Source organism: Lepisma saccharinum, chromosome 18, assembly GCF_977018435.1.
Source record: "Lepisma saccharinum chromosome 18, izLepSacc3.1, whole genome shotgun sequence".
In the NCBI taxonomy this organism is placed as follows: Eukaryota; Metazoa; Arthropoda; class Insecta; order Zygentoma; family Lepismatidae; genus Lepisma; species Lepisma saccharinum.
In genome coordinates, this window is record NC_139246.1 from 50,720,259 (window position 1) to 50,735,710 (window position 15,452).

The following is a 15,452-nucleotide window of genomic DNA, read 5'->3' on the forward strand; positions in this document are numbered from 1 at the left end:
GTAATATATTTTAATTATTATTTTCTTTCTCCTTATCTTTTCTTTCATGCAAAATACCACAAAAATCAGAATGTTCTTTCATTTTGTGAAGAGCATATTTCAACTGCATTGCACATTAGTGTTACCCTCTTGAATGGAATACTGTTGCCATATTCAGAAACTACAGAATTCAAGCTTTACAACGATATATAACATGATAGGGCTCCGTAAACATGAAAAAAATATTCTGTGCATAATACGGACCAAAGTTTTGGGTGCAAAAATTTGGGGGGAAAGTGCGCATTATACATGAGTAAATACGGTATATCGTAGGGATGAATCAGTATGATATTTTGGCCGATGCCAGTTAAGTACTGATATAAAATTTACTGATAAGCGATATTTTAGATCCAATAAAAAGTTCCAAATTGTTCATACCTCCTTAATAGATGCATGTTATCATATGAACCAATCTTTTGCAATACAAAATAAGCTGTATATTTAGACATTTACTTAAAAAACAGAATGAAGATTTATGTGTATATTAGGGCTAAGCTGGTGCCCACGTATTGCTTTCGGACGATACTAGTGGTATTGGTATCGGAAAGTATCAGTTGAAATTAATATTTACAGATACCCGCTGATGCTTTTCTGACATTTTTACCTTTCCCGAGGTCCGCAAAATGCCGCACGACAGTTTGGCGGAGTGTAATTTTCCTGGAAATTATGAAAAAAATTCGAAGTTTCTTTTTATTCCACACCAGTCTTGTGTAAAAAAAACTTAATTTTCTGATAACATAACATGTAGTTTAACATTCTGACTTAATTCTCAAATATTTTAAACAAAAATCTTGGTAAATTGGTGCATATAATTGGAGTGGAATAGTTATAAACAATTATAAATCAATATTTTGAACAACTTTTAATTATTACCATTTTCAAGTATTGGTATTGATGAGAATATCGGGTCAGTAAAATTATGAGTAATTTTACCAATAAACCAATATGACTATATCGGCCAATACCGATAAATGTGCTGATTAATCGAGCCATGAGGCATCCTATTTAATTTGAATCTCGCTATACAGGGTGGTTACTCCAGAACCATAATAAAATTTAAGTATAATTACCAGTTTTCAAGGTGAACTTTCCAAAAATTCAAGGGTACAAGCAGATGTTTTCTCCATTTCAACTTTATATATTACCGCCTCCACCACCCACACACATACACAAATATATAAACAACATAAAGGGTCTGTGAGATTCCAATGTATCCAAAAATTCAAATTCTATTTAATTAAACAGGATATATATTTAAAATATTTAATTCAAGGCACGACATTTACATTTGCCATTTCATATACTCATACTCGAAATACATCTAGGAACACTTGTCACAAATATTACGGTGTATACTAATCTATGAAAAATTGTTAATCGTACAAGAATTTCAAACTCAAATTTACCTAATCAACTTCAAGATATATTGCAATAATTTTCCCTGTCAGATAGATTGTTCTGCAAAGGACACTAAGTAAAAGGATTAAGAGAATTCGGTTTTATTTTTGCATGCTGCTTTGTTTTCCTTCCTTGATAAAAGTAAAAATCAATAGGATTTGGATAAATTGCAATTTTTCTCACGTGAATAGAAAAAATCATGCAGAATTCACGTATAATTCCAGGAGCCAATAATTCATGCAGAATTCCTGGAATTCCCGCTAAGTAGCCACCCTTCTATATTTGGAATAGAGGGATGGGGGAATTCCTGCCAAAAAAAAGCACTGCTTTTACATTAGTATATCCCCCCTTTCCCCAGAAAGTATCAGTAGCAAGTGTGCAATTCTTGCCACAAGAATGTAACACATATCAAGTAATAGATAACTAGACAAAGTTCAAAGTCAATGAGCTACTTGGATTCACCTATTCTACTTGTATTGCTCACTGAACAACACATAACTCAGTGCTCCTTTTATACCTGTTGGTCAGATCACGATGACCTCCAGATGCAAGTTTAAGAGTTACAGAAAAGTGTCTGGATAATTTTGTCCAGATGGCGCACATTCTTGTTTTAAATGTTAGCTATGAAGATGTTTTGTGCTACATTTGTTATCAGAAAATATTTTAGTCAAGTTCGATAAAGATAAGTACCACTAAATAATTAGCTGTTTTTAGTTTCTGGTGGATGTTTTCATAGATTTATCCAATTTAAATTTCATGCAGGATTCTGTGCTAATAAATCATTAAGAAAGTGAGTAGATGGACTGAACTAGAGTACAGGATAAGGTGAGTTAAAATACGCTATTGGAGAACTTTTAAATTACTTGTGTTTAAAAATGGCAAGAACATATAGTGCTGTAAAGAATTATGAACATTCCGTGCAGAAGTACAGAAAATAATGCAAGTTTTAGGTACCTCATATACACTGTCGGCTTCTGTTTCTTCCTCCTGAATAACTTCCTCTCTTACTTCTGGGAGAGCTGGAAAACAAGAGAAAAATCAAGAATATAAAACATGTTATATTACACATATAATTATAGGGATGCGATAGATTAATTGGTACTATTGGTATCAGCCGATATAGGTATATCAGTAAAATTACCGATTATTTTACCAATCCAACATATCTATCAAAATCTTATAATTTAGTGTAAAATTCTGACATTTTGTTATAATCTTTATGGATAATCTCCATGCCCTACTTTTGAAAAAAGTAAATTTCTAATTTTGCACTGCAGTCACCTGGGAACAAAACATTTATTAACCCTTAACCAGACAACCAGTGTATCCGACACTGTTGCTTATATTTTTTGTCATATACTCCAAATGATACTTCCTGCGAACATGATATCTTTTGACGTTCTTTGTTTCTCTCCTTTTTCTCATTTCACAATATTTGATTATGTTTGATAAAGAAGGTCAGACGTTATTTTCAGTTTCACTTACGTAAACGGGCAAGCAGTGTCTGTCTGAGACAGTGTACAAACAAAAGTTGTAATATTACTTGAATATGTATTAACAAATGTTTACATCACAAATATATTATTAACGCTAAATTACAAAAAATGAAAAATATATGAGCAAATAAAACAATTTCCTCACACTACCTTCCGGCCTAACATGTTTCATATATTATGCTGCAAAAAATGCAATTACGATGATGATGAATACGAGAATTATGGACATAACAATGATGATTAGGTTAAATATCATGTTACTCACTTGTTTCCACAGCGATAAAACATAAAAATTTCGCATTAGAAGGGCAAGATCCATTTAAAACTATGCAGTGTCTGAAAGACTACTTGCCCGGACACGTTACAAAAATAGCTTGCCCGGATAAGGGTTAAGGAGGTCAATGAACTATTCAGGTTCTTCACGGACTATTTGGAATTTTATATTGGATCGGTAAAAATTATATTGGTACATCAGTATCAGCCACAATTTCATATTGTTACATTCCTATAGAATTACAGAATGTGTACAGATATGTGTGTATGTATGGTGGAATATTTTAAGTTTTCCTGCATAATACATTTTCCTATTGGTGAGCTCAACTTAAGAGTTTAGTATGGGCTTTTACTTGTGAGATCACAACCACCAAATAAAGAGTGTTGTTATCAGAAAGGTACGTCAATATTAGAGCAAAAAATAATAACTATGCACGGAGCCACATATTTATGGTGAATATTTTTTGTTTATTTAATTTAAAATTTTGGGTGCATCAGCACTTAGGCTATTTTGCACCTGTCACAATAAGGTCCAGCCCCTTACCGTAACTACAATAACACAGGTTTCTGAGGATTAACATTCTTACCTTGTTTAAAAGCTGAGGCTGTAAGAAGGCACTCAGAACATAAAAAGACAAAACACAGGACAACACACACACAGTCCTACGAAGATTATACTGGACGTAGATCCAGATGCCAGAGTCTCGGTAGCTTGCAAAATGCAATCTGAAGTGTACTACGTGGAAGTGAGGTTGCAGGTTGGCTACTCTAGGACCATGATAAAATTCAAGTATAATTCCCGGTTTTCAAGGCAAACTTTCTAAAAATTCAAGGTTACAAGTAGATGTTTTCTGGATTTCAACCATACGCATTACCACCTCTTGCCACCCACACCTCAATATATCAACAATATAAAAGGTGTGTGTGATTCCAATGTATTCAAAAAATCTACTTCTATTTAATTAAATGGTTGTGTGTATAAGGTTTAATATTTAATTTAAGGTGCGGAATTTACATTTGCCATTTCACACACTCAAGACTCGAAATACATGTACAAACACGAAACAAATGTTACGGGATATACATGTACAAACACGAAACAAATGTTACGGGATATACTAATCTACGAAAAATTGTTAATTGTATAAAAATTTCAAATTCAAATTCAAATTTACGTAATCAACTTCAATCTTTCGTCTGTAGAATTCCCGGAGCCAATAATTCACGAACAAATCCCGGTGAGTAGCCACCCTGGGTTTACACCTGGGAGTACTACATGGAAGCATCACCCCTTACACCCCCTTATGGTGAATAAAACATTTTGATACAAAAACTTGGCATATTTCAAGATCAAAAGCAGTATATAAAATGACATTTTGGTGTTACTATCGGTATCGGCCGATATAGGCATATCGATGTATCGGTAAAATTACCGATTATTTTACAGATCCGATATATCGATAAATATCTGATAATTTAGTGCAAAATTCTGCCATTGTGTTGTATTTTTTATGAATAATCTCCATGCCCTACTTTCTAAAAAAGTAAATCTCCAAATATGCAATTTCTTTTTCACTGCAGTCACCTTGAAACACACATTTATTAAGGTCAATGAACCTTTCAGGTTCTTCATGGACAATTTCTAATTTTATATTGGATCAGTAGAACATCGGTTATCGGTAAATTTTATATCCGTACTTTTTCGGTTATCGGCCAAAATTTCATATCGGCCCATCCCTACCAAAAATTAACATTTCACTTCTAATAAAACATTTATATAGTTGTAAGAAAATTAAGCTTTTTCCTGTGTAAATGAGTCCATTATTTATGCGTCTCAAATATTTGCGACAGAATTAATCAATTTTCCATGAATTTCATAATTCGCAGGATAATTCAGACCTCACAAGGTGTCACGTGAGGTTTTGGCGAAAACACAAAATGTGAAATAACACATTCTAATGTTAATTTTTCACATTTCTGAAAGGTGTGAGGTGCACTGTCCTACCCTGTTTTGTCACGAAATGATGCAAAATAAACTGCAAAATGCAAAATAGACTCTTAAACACGAAATTTACCGTTTATATACACACGCGACACTTTCTGAAGTCTGAAGTATCCTGTGAGTTATTCAATTCACGGAAAATTTATTAATTCTGCTGTAAATATTTGAGAAGCAAAAATAGACTCCTTTATACAGGAATAAACTTAATATTCTGGTAATGATTTAATGTGTTATTAGAAGGGATATGGTTATTTTGTGTAAGATTGCAGTTTTTAAATCAAATTTAGGATTATATTCACATTTTCACCACTATAACAGCGAAATTTCATTTTATTTACTGCTTTTGAACCCAAAATTGACTGTTTTTGTACCGAAATTTTGCTCTTTTATTTACCAAAAATATGTGCCTCTGGCAATATGCACTTCACACCTCCCAAAAACATAAAAAATTAACACTACAATGTGTTGTTTCACATTTTGTCAAAAACAAAAAAATGCATGCCCCTGTATGCAATGAACACAGGGAATGTAAGTTTTTGAAGGTCTACGCCTTCTTTTACAATTCAGACCATCCAGTAAAGACTTCTTCATTCTTTTCTCGTGTTTACCGCAATTAGGGGGGTTTAAAATAACAACGTTCTGGCTGTTGCCAATTGCTGAAAATGCATGATGGGAAGAGGGAACAGGGCAGGGAATGTCCAGGCAAAAGTTTGTCAATATCCAGGAAAAAGTTTGTTAATATGCTTCCATGATGGTCAAGTGGTTTAGTGTTTGTGCACGTGTTCTCGAAGGCGTTATTACTAGAGGCACATATTTTTCGTAAATAAAAAAGCAAAGTTTCGGTACAAAAACTGAGTCAATTTCGGGTGCAAAAGCGGTAAATAAAATAAAATATCGGTGTTAAATTGAATGAAAAGTGGTATATAAAAAGACATTTTGGTTTTAAAATTGTGAATATAATCCTAAATTTGATTTAAAAACTACACTTATTCCACAGAATTAACATTTCACTTCTAATAGCACATTTATGTAGTTATCAGAGTATTAAGTTTATTTCTGTGTAAAGGAGTCCATTTTCGCTTCTCCAATATTAACAGCAGAATTAATCAATTTTCCGGGAATTGCATAACTCTCAGGATAATTCAGACCTCCGAAGGTGTCGCGTCGGTGAATAAACCCTAAATTTCGTGTTTAAGAGTTCATTTCGTTTTTTGCAGTTCATTTCGCATTATTTCGTGGCAAAACATGGTCACAAAATGCATCTCACATCTTTCAAAAACATGAAAAATTAACACTAAAATGTGTTTTTACAAATTTCGTTTTTTCGTCAAAAACGAAATATGCATGCCCCTAGTTATTACTATTATTATTCTACATCAGCAAAACGACAAGTGGTAGTGTTACTAAGCAAAAAAGTGGCCAGTGTCTCAAAAGTAAAGAGACAAATTGTAATAAATGTTTTTGTGCTCTTGTATTAAACAGCAACCGTGAATCACTAACTTCTGTTCCGTCACGTACTATAGCTGACGTTCAATGTGCAAAGGGATCTTCTGTTGCGTACCATGTGGCAACAAGCCCCACACTGAATTCTGAAGTTGGGCTCACCAATACATTTCAAGTTCTTAGCCAGAAGCACCTGAAGAAGATTCAGCCAAGACTCCACTGTGCGCAAGGGTTGGACCAATATGAAATACTGGTCATAGATTTCGGACATGCACTTTTCAAATTTCATGAGATGTACAAAAAATTGACCAAAGTGAAAGAAGGAAAAAGTATGTAACAGTGGTACATTCCTACAACCATGCAAAGTTTAGTTGAAAATAGGCTGATACTTCTTGGGTAAAAATAACATAAGCAAAGGAGTGTTGCCATCTCAAGCTAAAAAAAATCCAAGAAATTGCTTCTAACATGGCCTTAAGGATGTTGGATAGACCAAATTTGTAAGGAGGCACGACAAGAACCACTCTTGACATGTAATGCTCCTACCTCAATTTTGAAGGAGCAGAAAAATGGAAATATGCATCATTATAGAAAATCTTTAATTTTAAGGAAATTTTAAAAACTGGACATTTCCCTCTGAGCCCGTAATTGTTGCACATTGTGAACAAGTTCTTTGTTTTCATTATTACATATAAAAAATATATTATCAAAAAGTGGTCATTGAAGAGTAATAGCTAGGGGCTAGCATATTTCATTTTTGACGGAAAAAAAATAAAAATTGTAGCGTTAATTTTTCATGTTTTTGAAAGGTTTGAGATTCATTTTGTGGCCATGTTTTGTCACAAAATAATGCGAAATGAACGGGAAAAAAGTGAAATTAACTCTTAAACATGAAATTCAGGGTTTATTCACCGACGCGACACCTTCTGAGGTCCGAATTATCCTGAGAGTTATGCAATTTCTGGAAAATTTATTAATTCTGCTGTTAATACTGGAGAAGCAAAAATGGACTCCTTTATACAGAAATAAACTTAATACTCTGATAACTACATAAATGTGCTATTAGAAGTGAAATGTTAATTCTGTGGAATAAGTGTAGTTTTTGAATCAAATTTAGGATTATATTCACAATTTTAAAACCGAAATGTCTTTTTATATACCCCTTTTCATCCAATTTTTCACAGCTATAAAACCGATATTTTATTTTATTTACCGCTTTTGAACCCGAAATTGACTCTGTTTTTGTATCGAAATTTTGCTTTTTTATTTACCAAAAATGTGTGCCTGTAGTATTAGCCCATTTATAACCTGATCAGAATACACATATTGCTAAGACAGGTATGCCAGCCACCCTAAGAGGCTTAAAGTCAGTGCTAATTCAGTGGTAAGTTGGCTGGCCATGTGACCTACCAATTAAGATACTAGTTTAAAAACACAATGAAGGTATACTTTTACTAGTTCTGTCTCATGAAACTGATCCTGAAATCTGTTGTGAAATTATCAAAGTGAAGAAATTACGATCTTCATTTGTCTACAGTTCCTACTGTTTCAAAAATAGCAGGAAGTGAACAGCCTTATACATCAGGAATGAGATTTTGGCATCTTGGGGAGGATGGTGATCCAAGAGCTACTTTATGCAAAAACAAGGCTGGAAAAATTCAGACTTTAGATCACCCACCGCAGGAATCAAAGTGGATGGTGGCCAGACACTATCAATGCAGCTCCAGTATTTCGTACAACCAATTTAAACCCTTTGCCAGAGTGTTCTGTGACAATTTTGCAGACCCTGCTAGATTCCCCAGCTAAGGAAAAGTATTGGCAGTGATTGGTGCTTAAATTTGAACCAATACCTTCCGATTCTGATACTTCGGAATCACCGAATCAGTACATTGACTCAGTCCATGAATCAATGAATTAATTGGTTCCTTATATTATTCAACATTACCTTCTGCTGAAAAAGTTGATGCCTGAACATGTGTAGATTCCCAAATGGCACTTCCTTTTTGGGCTTGCGCAGTAACGAACGTAGAGAATCTGGAACACCTAGGAGCTGATTCCCTCTTGGTTTCCAGAAGAATCTAGAAAAATTCAAATATACATATGACAATTAAAGTACGAATGCAGTGCACTAATACAAAATTTTAACCAATCCTATACACGATGTCTACCAAAATAACAAATCCAAAATTATTGACCTTTCCTTTTTCTTAACATTTATTTAATCGCCCCCTAGTATACATAGTTGGAAATTAAGAAACTATATATTTTTATTCAATGAAAAACCTCTACCACAAGGCTGGTTAAGATGAAAACTGAAGCTGTACTTTAAGAGATTTATACTTGCTTTAATTATTAATGTATGTAAAAATTAACGCTTCACATTTCATCATCAAATATTTTTAGAAAACTTTACACATACAAGAATGAAATTTTTAAGAAACAAAGTAAACAAATATTAATCACATCTTAATACAATTTTAGATTTCCAAATACAATGGAACCTCAATATTAAGTTTTTCAGAGGACCAAGCTGAAAAAACTTAAAATGCGGAAAAATGTAAAATTGATAATTTTATAACATTTTATTATGTCGAGACCATCAAGATTGAATGTATAATGCAGGAAAATGTAAAATCAGGGTTCCACTGTATTCAATTTTAACACAATTATATAACAATGTAATTTCACTGTACTGCAAAAAAATAGCAAAAATTCTTTACCACAAGCATAACTTGACTGGTACACATCCTGCTATAAGATAACATTTACTGTATCAGGACCAGTACCAATAACAGCCCTGAAACAAAATGGGAATAATAGAAGCAACAAATATGATCCCAACAAGGGTTTTTAATTACCAGCCAGGTTAAATGAGTGTTAGGAACTAACATTCGAGTCCATACATTGCTCTCATCAGAGAAATATTACCGTAACTTACCTCTTTCGCAATGGCTGCAAATTTGAGGACACCAATTGTTTCATCATGTAAGTTGGGGCTCTGACAAACATTGACAATGATACTGGTTTTTCCTTTCCCTGAAAGAAACGGCCATAACATTTTTGTCAATCTTGACTCCCTGTACGGAACCATGGGCTTTTCCTTCTGTCTTTGCCTCTCTCTGAAAGAGAAACATTTAATAATTAGATTTATAGGCACTAAAATGGGAAGTGTACATGAACTTATTTATTTCCATAGCTCTTTACGTGCTTATAGACTTGAATTTTTTGTACTGTTTCAAATGTGAATATAATAATAACCAATGGCATAACAGCCCATGAGGGCGAGTGCTTATCTACAGACTGCCAGCCTTATTCTCTCTCACCAGAGATAATCCAACCAGTTAAGAGGTTATGTGCATCTTGTTTGTTTCTTGGTGAAATCTTTCCAGGATGTGATGAATTGTACGGAAAGGTCCAATCTTCTGGCCTTCACATTTACCAGACCTTTCCACTGGATTACAGCTGCCTTTGCTATCTTATTCAGTTTCATTGCAGTTAAAGGTTGGAAAAATAACTTTGAATCACCCTGTATTTTAATTAATTTTGTGTGGGTTATTAATAAATAAATGCGTACCTTAGAGCTGAAATACATCTTCCCAAAACAAGGAGGGATGTATTTATATTTGCCGCTTCTTTCAAACGACCTCCAATGTTGCCAGTCTTGTCTGCTCGTTCTGCTCCTGCTAGGTCACAAAAGGTTAATCTGCAAAGACATGTCAAATAAAAAATAAATAATTAATAATTATAAAATGTATTAAAAATTTTCATTAATAAAAATAATTTTAACATTGGTATTGTAACAGGGTTTCCACTCACTTTGACAAAACAAATTCCAACATCTCCAAGCAATTTCAAAATAAAGTTCCAGATAATTCGTGATTCTTGACAATGCTAATAATAACCAACGCTTAGAGGCACATTATTTTTGGTAAATAAAAAAGCAAAATTTCGGTACAAAAACAGTCAATTTCATGTTCAAAAGCGGTACAGAAAATGACATTTTGGTCCGATGGCCGATTAATCTGTCCCATCCACACTATTTTAAAATCCTATAACATACTAATACAGGGTGATTCAAAAGTCCCTCGACATTTTTCTTATATAGCTAATCAATGGTTTTCAGGATGAGATAAAATACACTGTTCTTTTCCAGCAAGATGGTGCACCACCCCATTTCGCCAGAATCGTTCGGAACTACCTCGCTAACACCTTTCCTGATAGGCCGTGGCTCACCAAGAGTTTGGGCAGCTTGCTCTCCAGACTTGATTCCCCTACACTTTTTTGTCTGGGGTTTCATTAAGCCTAGGGTGTACCAAGTAAAAATCAACATCATAGAGCAACTGACATGAAATAGATGCAGCAACAGGGGAGATCATGCCTGCTATGTTGGAGTCCAGTCTACGCTATGCCTAACTTACAGGGCCACCACATTGAAATGTACCGAGTTTGTCTTCTATTCTAGAGTATTTTTCAGCAGTACTCTCAATTCTGTCAATAATATGATTTTTTATTAAAATGTCAAGAGAATTTTGAGTCACCTGGTTCATAAATGTTTAGTCTTCAAATTTGCAGGCTAATCAAATAAATGAAGTTTACTCAAAACTGTTGATAACAAATGAAGAAAATATCCTTTCAAAAAATATGTAACAAAATTTTAAAATGTGTTTTTTCAGTCTCTCAAAAACATCTATTTTTCTGACTTTTTCAGATCAGTGGGAACCCTGTTACACTTACAACAAAGTACATGATAGTAATATTAAATTATTCACCATAAAATATTTATTCGTATGAGAAAAAAGGAGGTGAAGATAAACATAAATGAACAATGAAGCAGAAGACAGATTATGAAGGTGAAAGAATGGAATGTGGAGGGAGAGAGGTGGAAGGAAGTGGCTAGAGAAGGCAAGGCTTACATATGTCTTAAGAACTGAGTAGTAGACACATTAATTAGTCAGATGCACATTTAAAACCACAGTGGATTGATTTATATTACTTTAAAAAAATAATTTACAGAATAATGTACATAAGGATTTTGTAGATATCATTTTTGGTGAAAGTACATTAATCTCACTATCATTTAATGGTGTTCATTAGGCTCTAAGAAAAGAAAAGAAAGGAAACAAAATATATGTACTGATGGGGTGAAGCTCATACGAAAGGAATGTAATATGCAAATTGTAAACACACAAATTTCTGTTAATTTAAAATTCAATAATTATTATACGCAAAAATAGCAAACATTTTGAGTAGAATAATATACAAAATACTAATCTTGTTAAATTTTAAATAGTGTCATTATCATTAAAATGTAAATAAGCATGTCAGCTGATATTTTGCAAACTATCACTAAATAAATTGCCAAAATTCAGCTACAAATTTCAGAGACTATAAAAAACATTTAATGTTACAATTATATAGTAAATCCAGAAAGCTTTTTCAATGGAAGAAAAGTTACTGAAATTATTATTAACACACACAATGAACATTTCCATGGTAGGTTAAAATGTATATTTACATTATATGTAGATGTAATTTTTTATTTGCTTTAATCAAACTGTTACCAATTGTACTTACATGCTACTGTGTGCATAGACCGGATCATCAGGATTTGCCACTTTTAGCAATTTTATGGTGAAAATGCAATGAGATCTGCTCGAATTATGATTGAGCTTCGTGGAAGCAAAATGGAGATTGTACATAGCAAGCACTAGCAACATATATGCTTCACTTGATGAGTTTACACAAATCTGTCTCAGATCTGAAAACAGACACACACACATTAATATTAAGAATACATACAATGAAAAATATAAACCAAGGTACCATATGCAAAGATATACAAACAAATTGCCATTAATTGACAGGAAACAATGAAGCATTATGTGAAAAAATGCAGTAAATATTTATTGTAAGACAAATGATCACTGTTACCCATTTTAGTTGCTTACACTCGTTAGGGACTATAATTCAAAATTAGACAGAGAACAATATGGGATTTCTGTAAATACTGATAAGTATGAATATAAAATTTTCTTTATTGATAGATTTTGTGTATTTTACTTTGCTTGTTTGCCACATTTGGCTAATTGCGAAGAGGAGGATAAGTGATGGTATGGATGAAGGGACACTCACAAAGAACACACATGCACACCTGGGACCCCTGGCATCATAGCATGCATAAAATTTGCTGATACTGACATTCTGCCGTTCTAATATAAATATTCAATCACCTCCATAATTAATGTAAGAAGTGTCTCAGAAATATTTTCGTTTTTGAATCCGCCCTCTGGGGCAATTAACACTTACGGAGAAATGAGATAGATCGCAAATGCTTGGCAATATTGTTAATATTTAGTTGCCATGGAGCGCTTTACGCGGCAGCAACGTGCTTTTTATAAAAAATAATGATTCCTATGTTGTTGTGCGTCGTTTGTACAGGGATCATTATAACCTGGCAGGAATGAGAGACGTCCCAAGCGCAAATTTAATAAAATATTGGGTGAGAAAGTTTGAAAACACTGGAAGCACTGACAATGAGATCGGAGACCACATTATTTAAATTGAGCAATACAAAAAAGCAGCTTCTTTAAATTTGCATAAGTTGACAGTTCATAGCATTATTCGCAAGGATATACACCTGTGAAAATGAACGCTCACCATTTGTCTAATACTCTTTTCCACAAATAAAAATTTAATGTTTAAGCTTTCTTTTGGTAATAAATTTACCTCTATACAAAAAATTTAAGTATTTATTTTAGGGATGGGACCGATTAATCTGTACTCTATCGGTATCGGCTGATATAGGCATATTGGTGTATCAGGTTATCGGTAAAATTACCGATTATTTTACCGATCCGATATATCGATAAACATCTGATAATTTAGTGCAAAATTCTGCCATTTTGTTGTAATTTTTATGGATAATCTCCATGCCATTCTTTCTAAAAAAAAGTAAATGTCTAAATATTCAACTTCCTTTGCACTGCAGTCACCACGAAACACACATTTATTAAGGAGATCAATGAACATTTCAGGTTCTTCAAGTATCATTTCTAATTTTATATGGGATCGGTAGAATATCGGTTATCGGTATCGGTAAATTTTATACCTGTACTTTATCGGTATCGGCCCATCCCTAATTTATTTTAATAGTTTTAAAAACTAAAATATTACTGAGAGACCCTTTATATATCTAGATGTCCACAAGTGGACAAAACTATATTAATTCAGACACAAACTTTTTTTCCCCTTAACCTTTTGGATCCCAAGCGTCTCGAACGAGATACCCAAAAGTAACCCTCCCGGTACCAAGTGTCTCGATCGAGATGCTGTGTCAAGGTCGTAGTTTTTACATTATAACTTTTCTATTTTTTGGCTAGAATTTCGATTTTTTTTAATATATTGCTCCTAACACATGTATTTAACAGAAACGTTTTTTTGCATTTTTTTGTCTTCATGAAAATGCGTCTCTTTTCAAGGTCAAATTTTTGCCGGCCAAGGAAAACTGACTTTGTTGTTCTAAAGCAATGCTTTTTCACTCCCTCCTGTGAACTGCTTTGGCCAAGGAAAACTGACTTTGTTGTTCTAAAGCAATGCTTTTTCACTCCCTCCTGTGAACTGCTTTCGAAAGAAGCTTGTTTATCAGTATCCAATGTCAAAATGAAAGTTTTCCGTGAGGAGGCAAGCAGAGTGGTGGTGGGTGGGGGGAGGGAGGGAGGGGGAAGACTGGTTGCTGAATCTGCGTTGTGAGAATGGAATTTCGAGGCACGCTGAAGGAAACTTTTTTTTTTTTTTTTTTTTTTTTTTTTTAGCACAAGTGTCCACAAGTTGCGACAGGGGTTACCCTGCATTGTCTAAAAATAGAATTTCAAGCAGCTGCTCATTTTTCACTGCCTTCTAGCTTTTTGTCCGTGAATGTTGTGCGTAGGTGTCGTTTTGTGCCCAAGTGCGAGGACATTTTTTGGGTGAAGTGACAATTTTTTAAAATAATTTTTTGGGGTTTTCTCCCTTCCCCCTCCATATATACGCCAAATTTGCATAAATTTTGCATTTTGACATTTTTTCGGGGGGGGGGAGATCCATTTTTTTAAAGACAAGTATTTTCAGGGGATTTCTCCCCTCCCTATATACGCTGAATGTGTATAAATTATATATCGTCTGAATCTGTGATTCATTCTGCGTACAACGGTATATCTTTCATATCTCTAGGGCATTTAGTTTCTGAGCTATAGTCATTTAGAGGTACTACTGCATTTTGAATCTTGAATCAGTGGCCATTCCTTTTGGGGGTACAACTCAAGTTACATTGGTCATACGACAATGATGCAAATATTTTTCTGTTTCTTACATGCCAGCGATAATTTCTAAGTGCATTTTGAACTTTTCATATTTTTTTCAGGGGGGGCGAACCCCAATTTTTTTTTTAAAAAAAAGTATTTTCAGGGGATTTCCCCCCTCCATATATATACGCCAAATGTGCATAAATTATATATCGTCTAAATCTGTGATTCATTCTGCGTACAACGGTATATCTTTCATATCTCTAGGGCATTTAGTTTCTGAGCTATAGTCATTTCAAGGTACCGCTGCATTTTCAAGCTTGAATCATTCCTTTTGGGGGTACAACTCAAGTTACATTGGTCATACGACAATAATGCAAATATTTTTCTGTTTCTTACATGCCAGCGATAATTTTTATGTGTATTTTGAACTTTACATATCCTTTTTTTCGGGGGGGGGGGGGGGAGCCCATTTTTAAAAAAAGTATTTTCAGGGGATTTCCCCCCTTTCCCCCACCATATATA

General features: G+C 33.8%; 1 protein-coding gene across 3 annotated transcripts in view; it reads right to left on the reverse strand.

Annotated features, from left to right (window-relative positions):
• LOC146002569 (uncharacterized) overlaps positions 1 to 15,452 on the reverse strand; it is a 205,775-nt gene that overhangs the window by 102,488 nt on the left and 87,835 nt on the right. For all 3 annotated transcript variants that reach the window (XM_083140509.1, XM_083140510.1, XM_083140508.1), the window contains exons 8-12: positions 12,223 to 12,406; positions 10,223 to 10,351; positions 9,587 to 9,767; positions 8,594 to 8,726; positions 2,392 to 2,456 (exon numbers count right to left, since the gene is read on the reverse strand). In XM_083140509.1, coding sequence (XP_082996635.1) covers positions 2,392 to 2,456; positions 8,594 to 8,726; positions 9,587 to 9,767; positions 10,223 to 10,351; positions 12,223 to 12,406 — 692 coding nt within the window. The remainder of the gene's footprint in view (positions 1 to 2,391; positions 2,457 to 8,593; positions 8,727 to 9,586; positions 9,768 to 10,222; positions 10,352 to 12,222; positions 12,407 to 15,452) is intronic.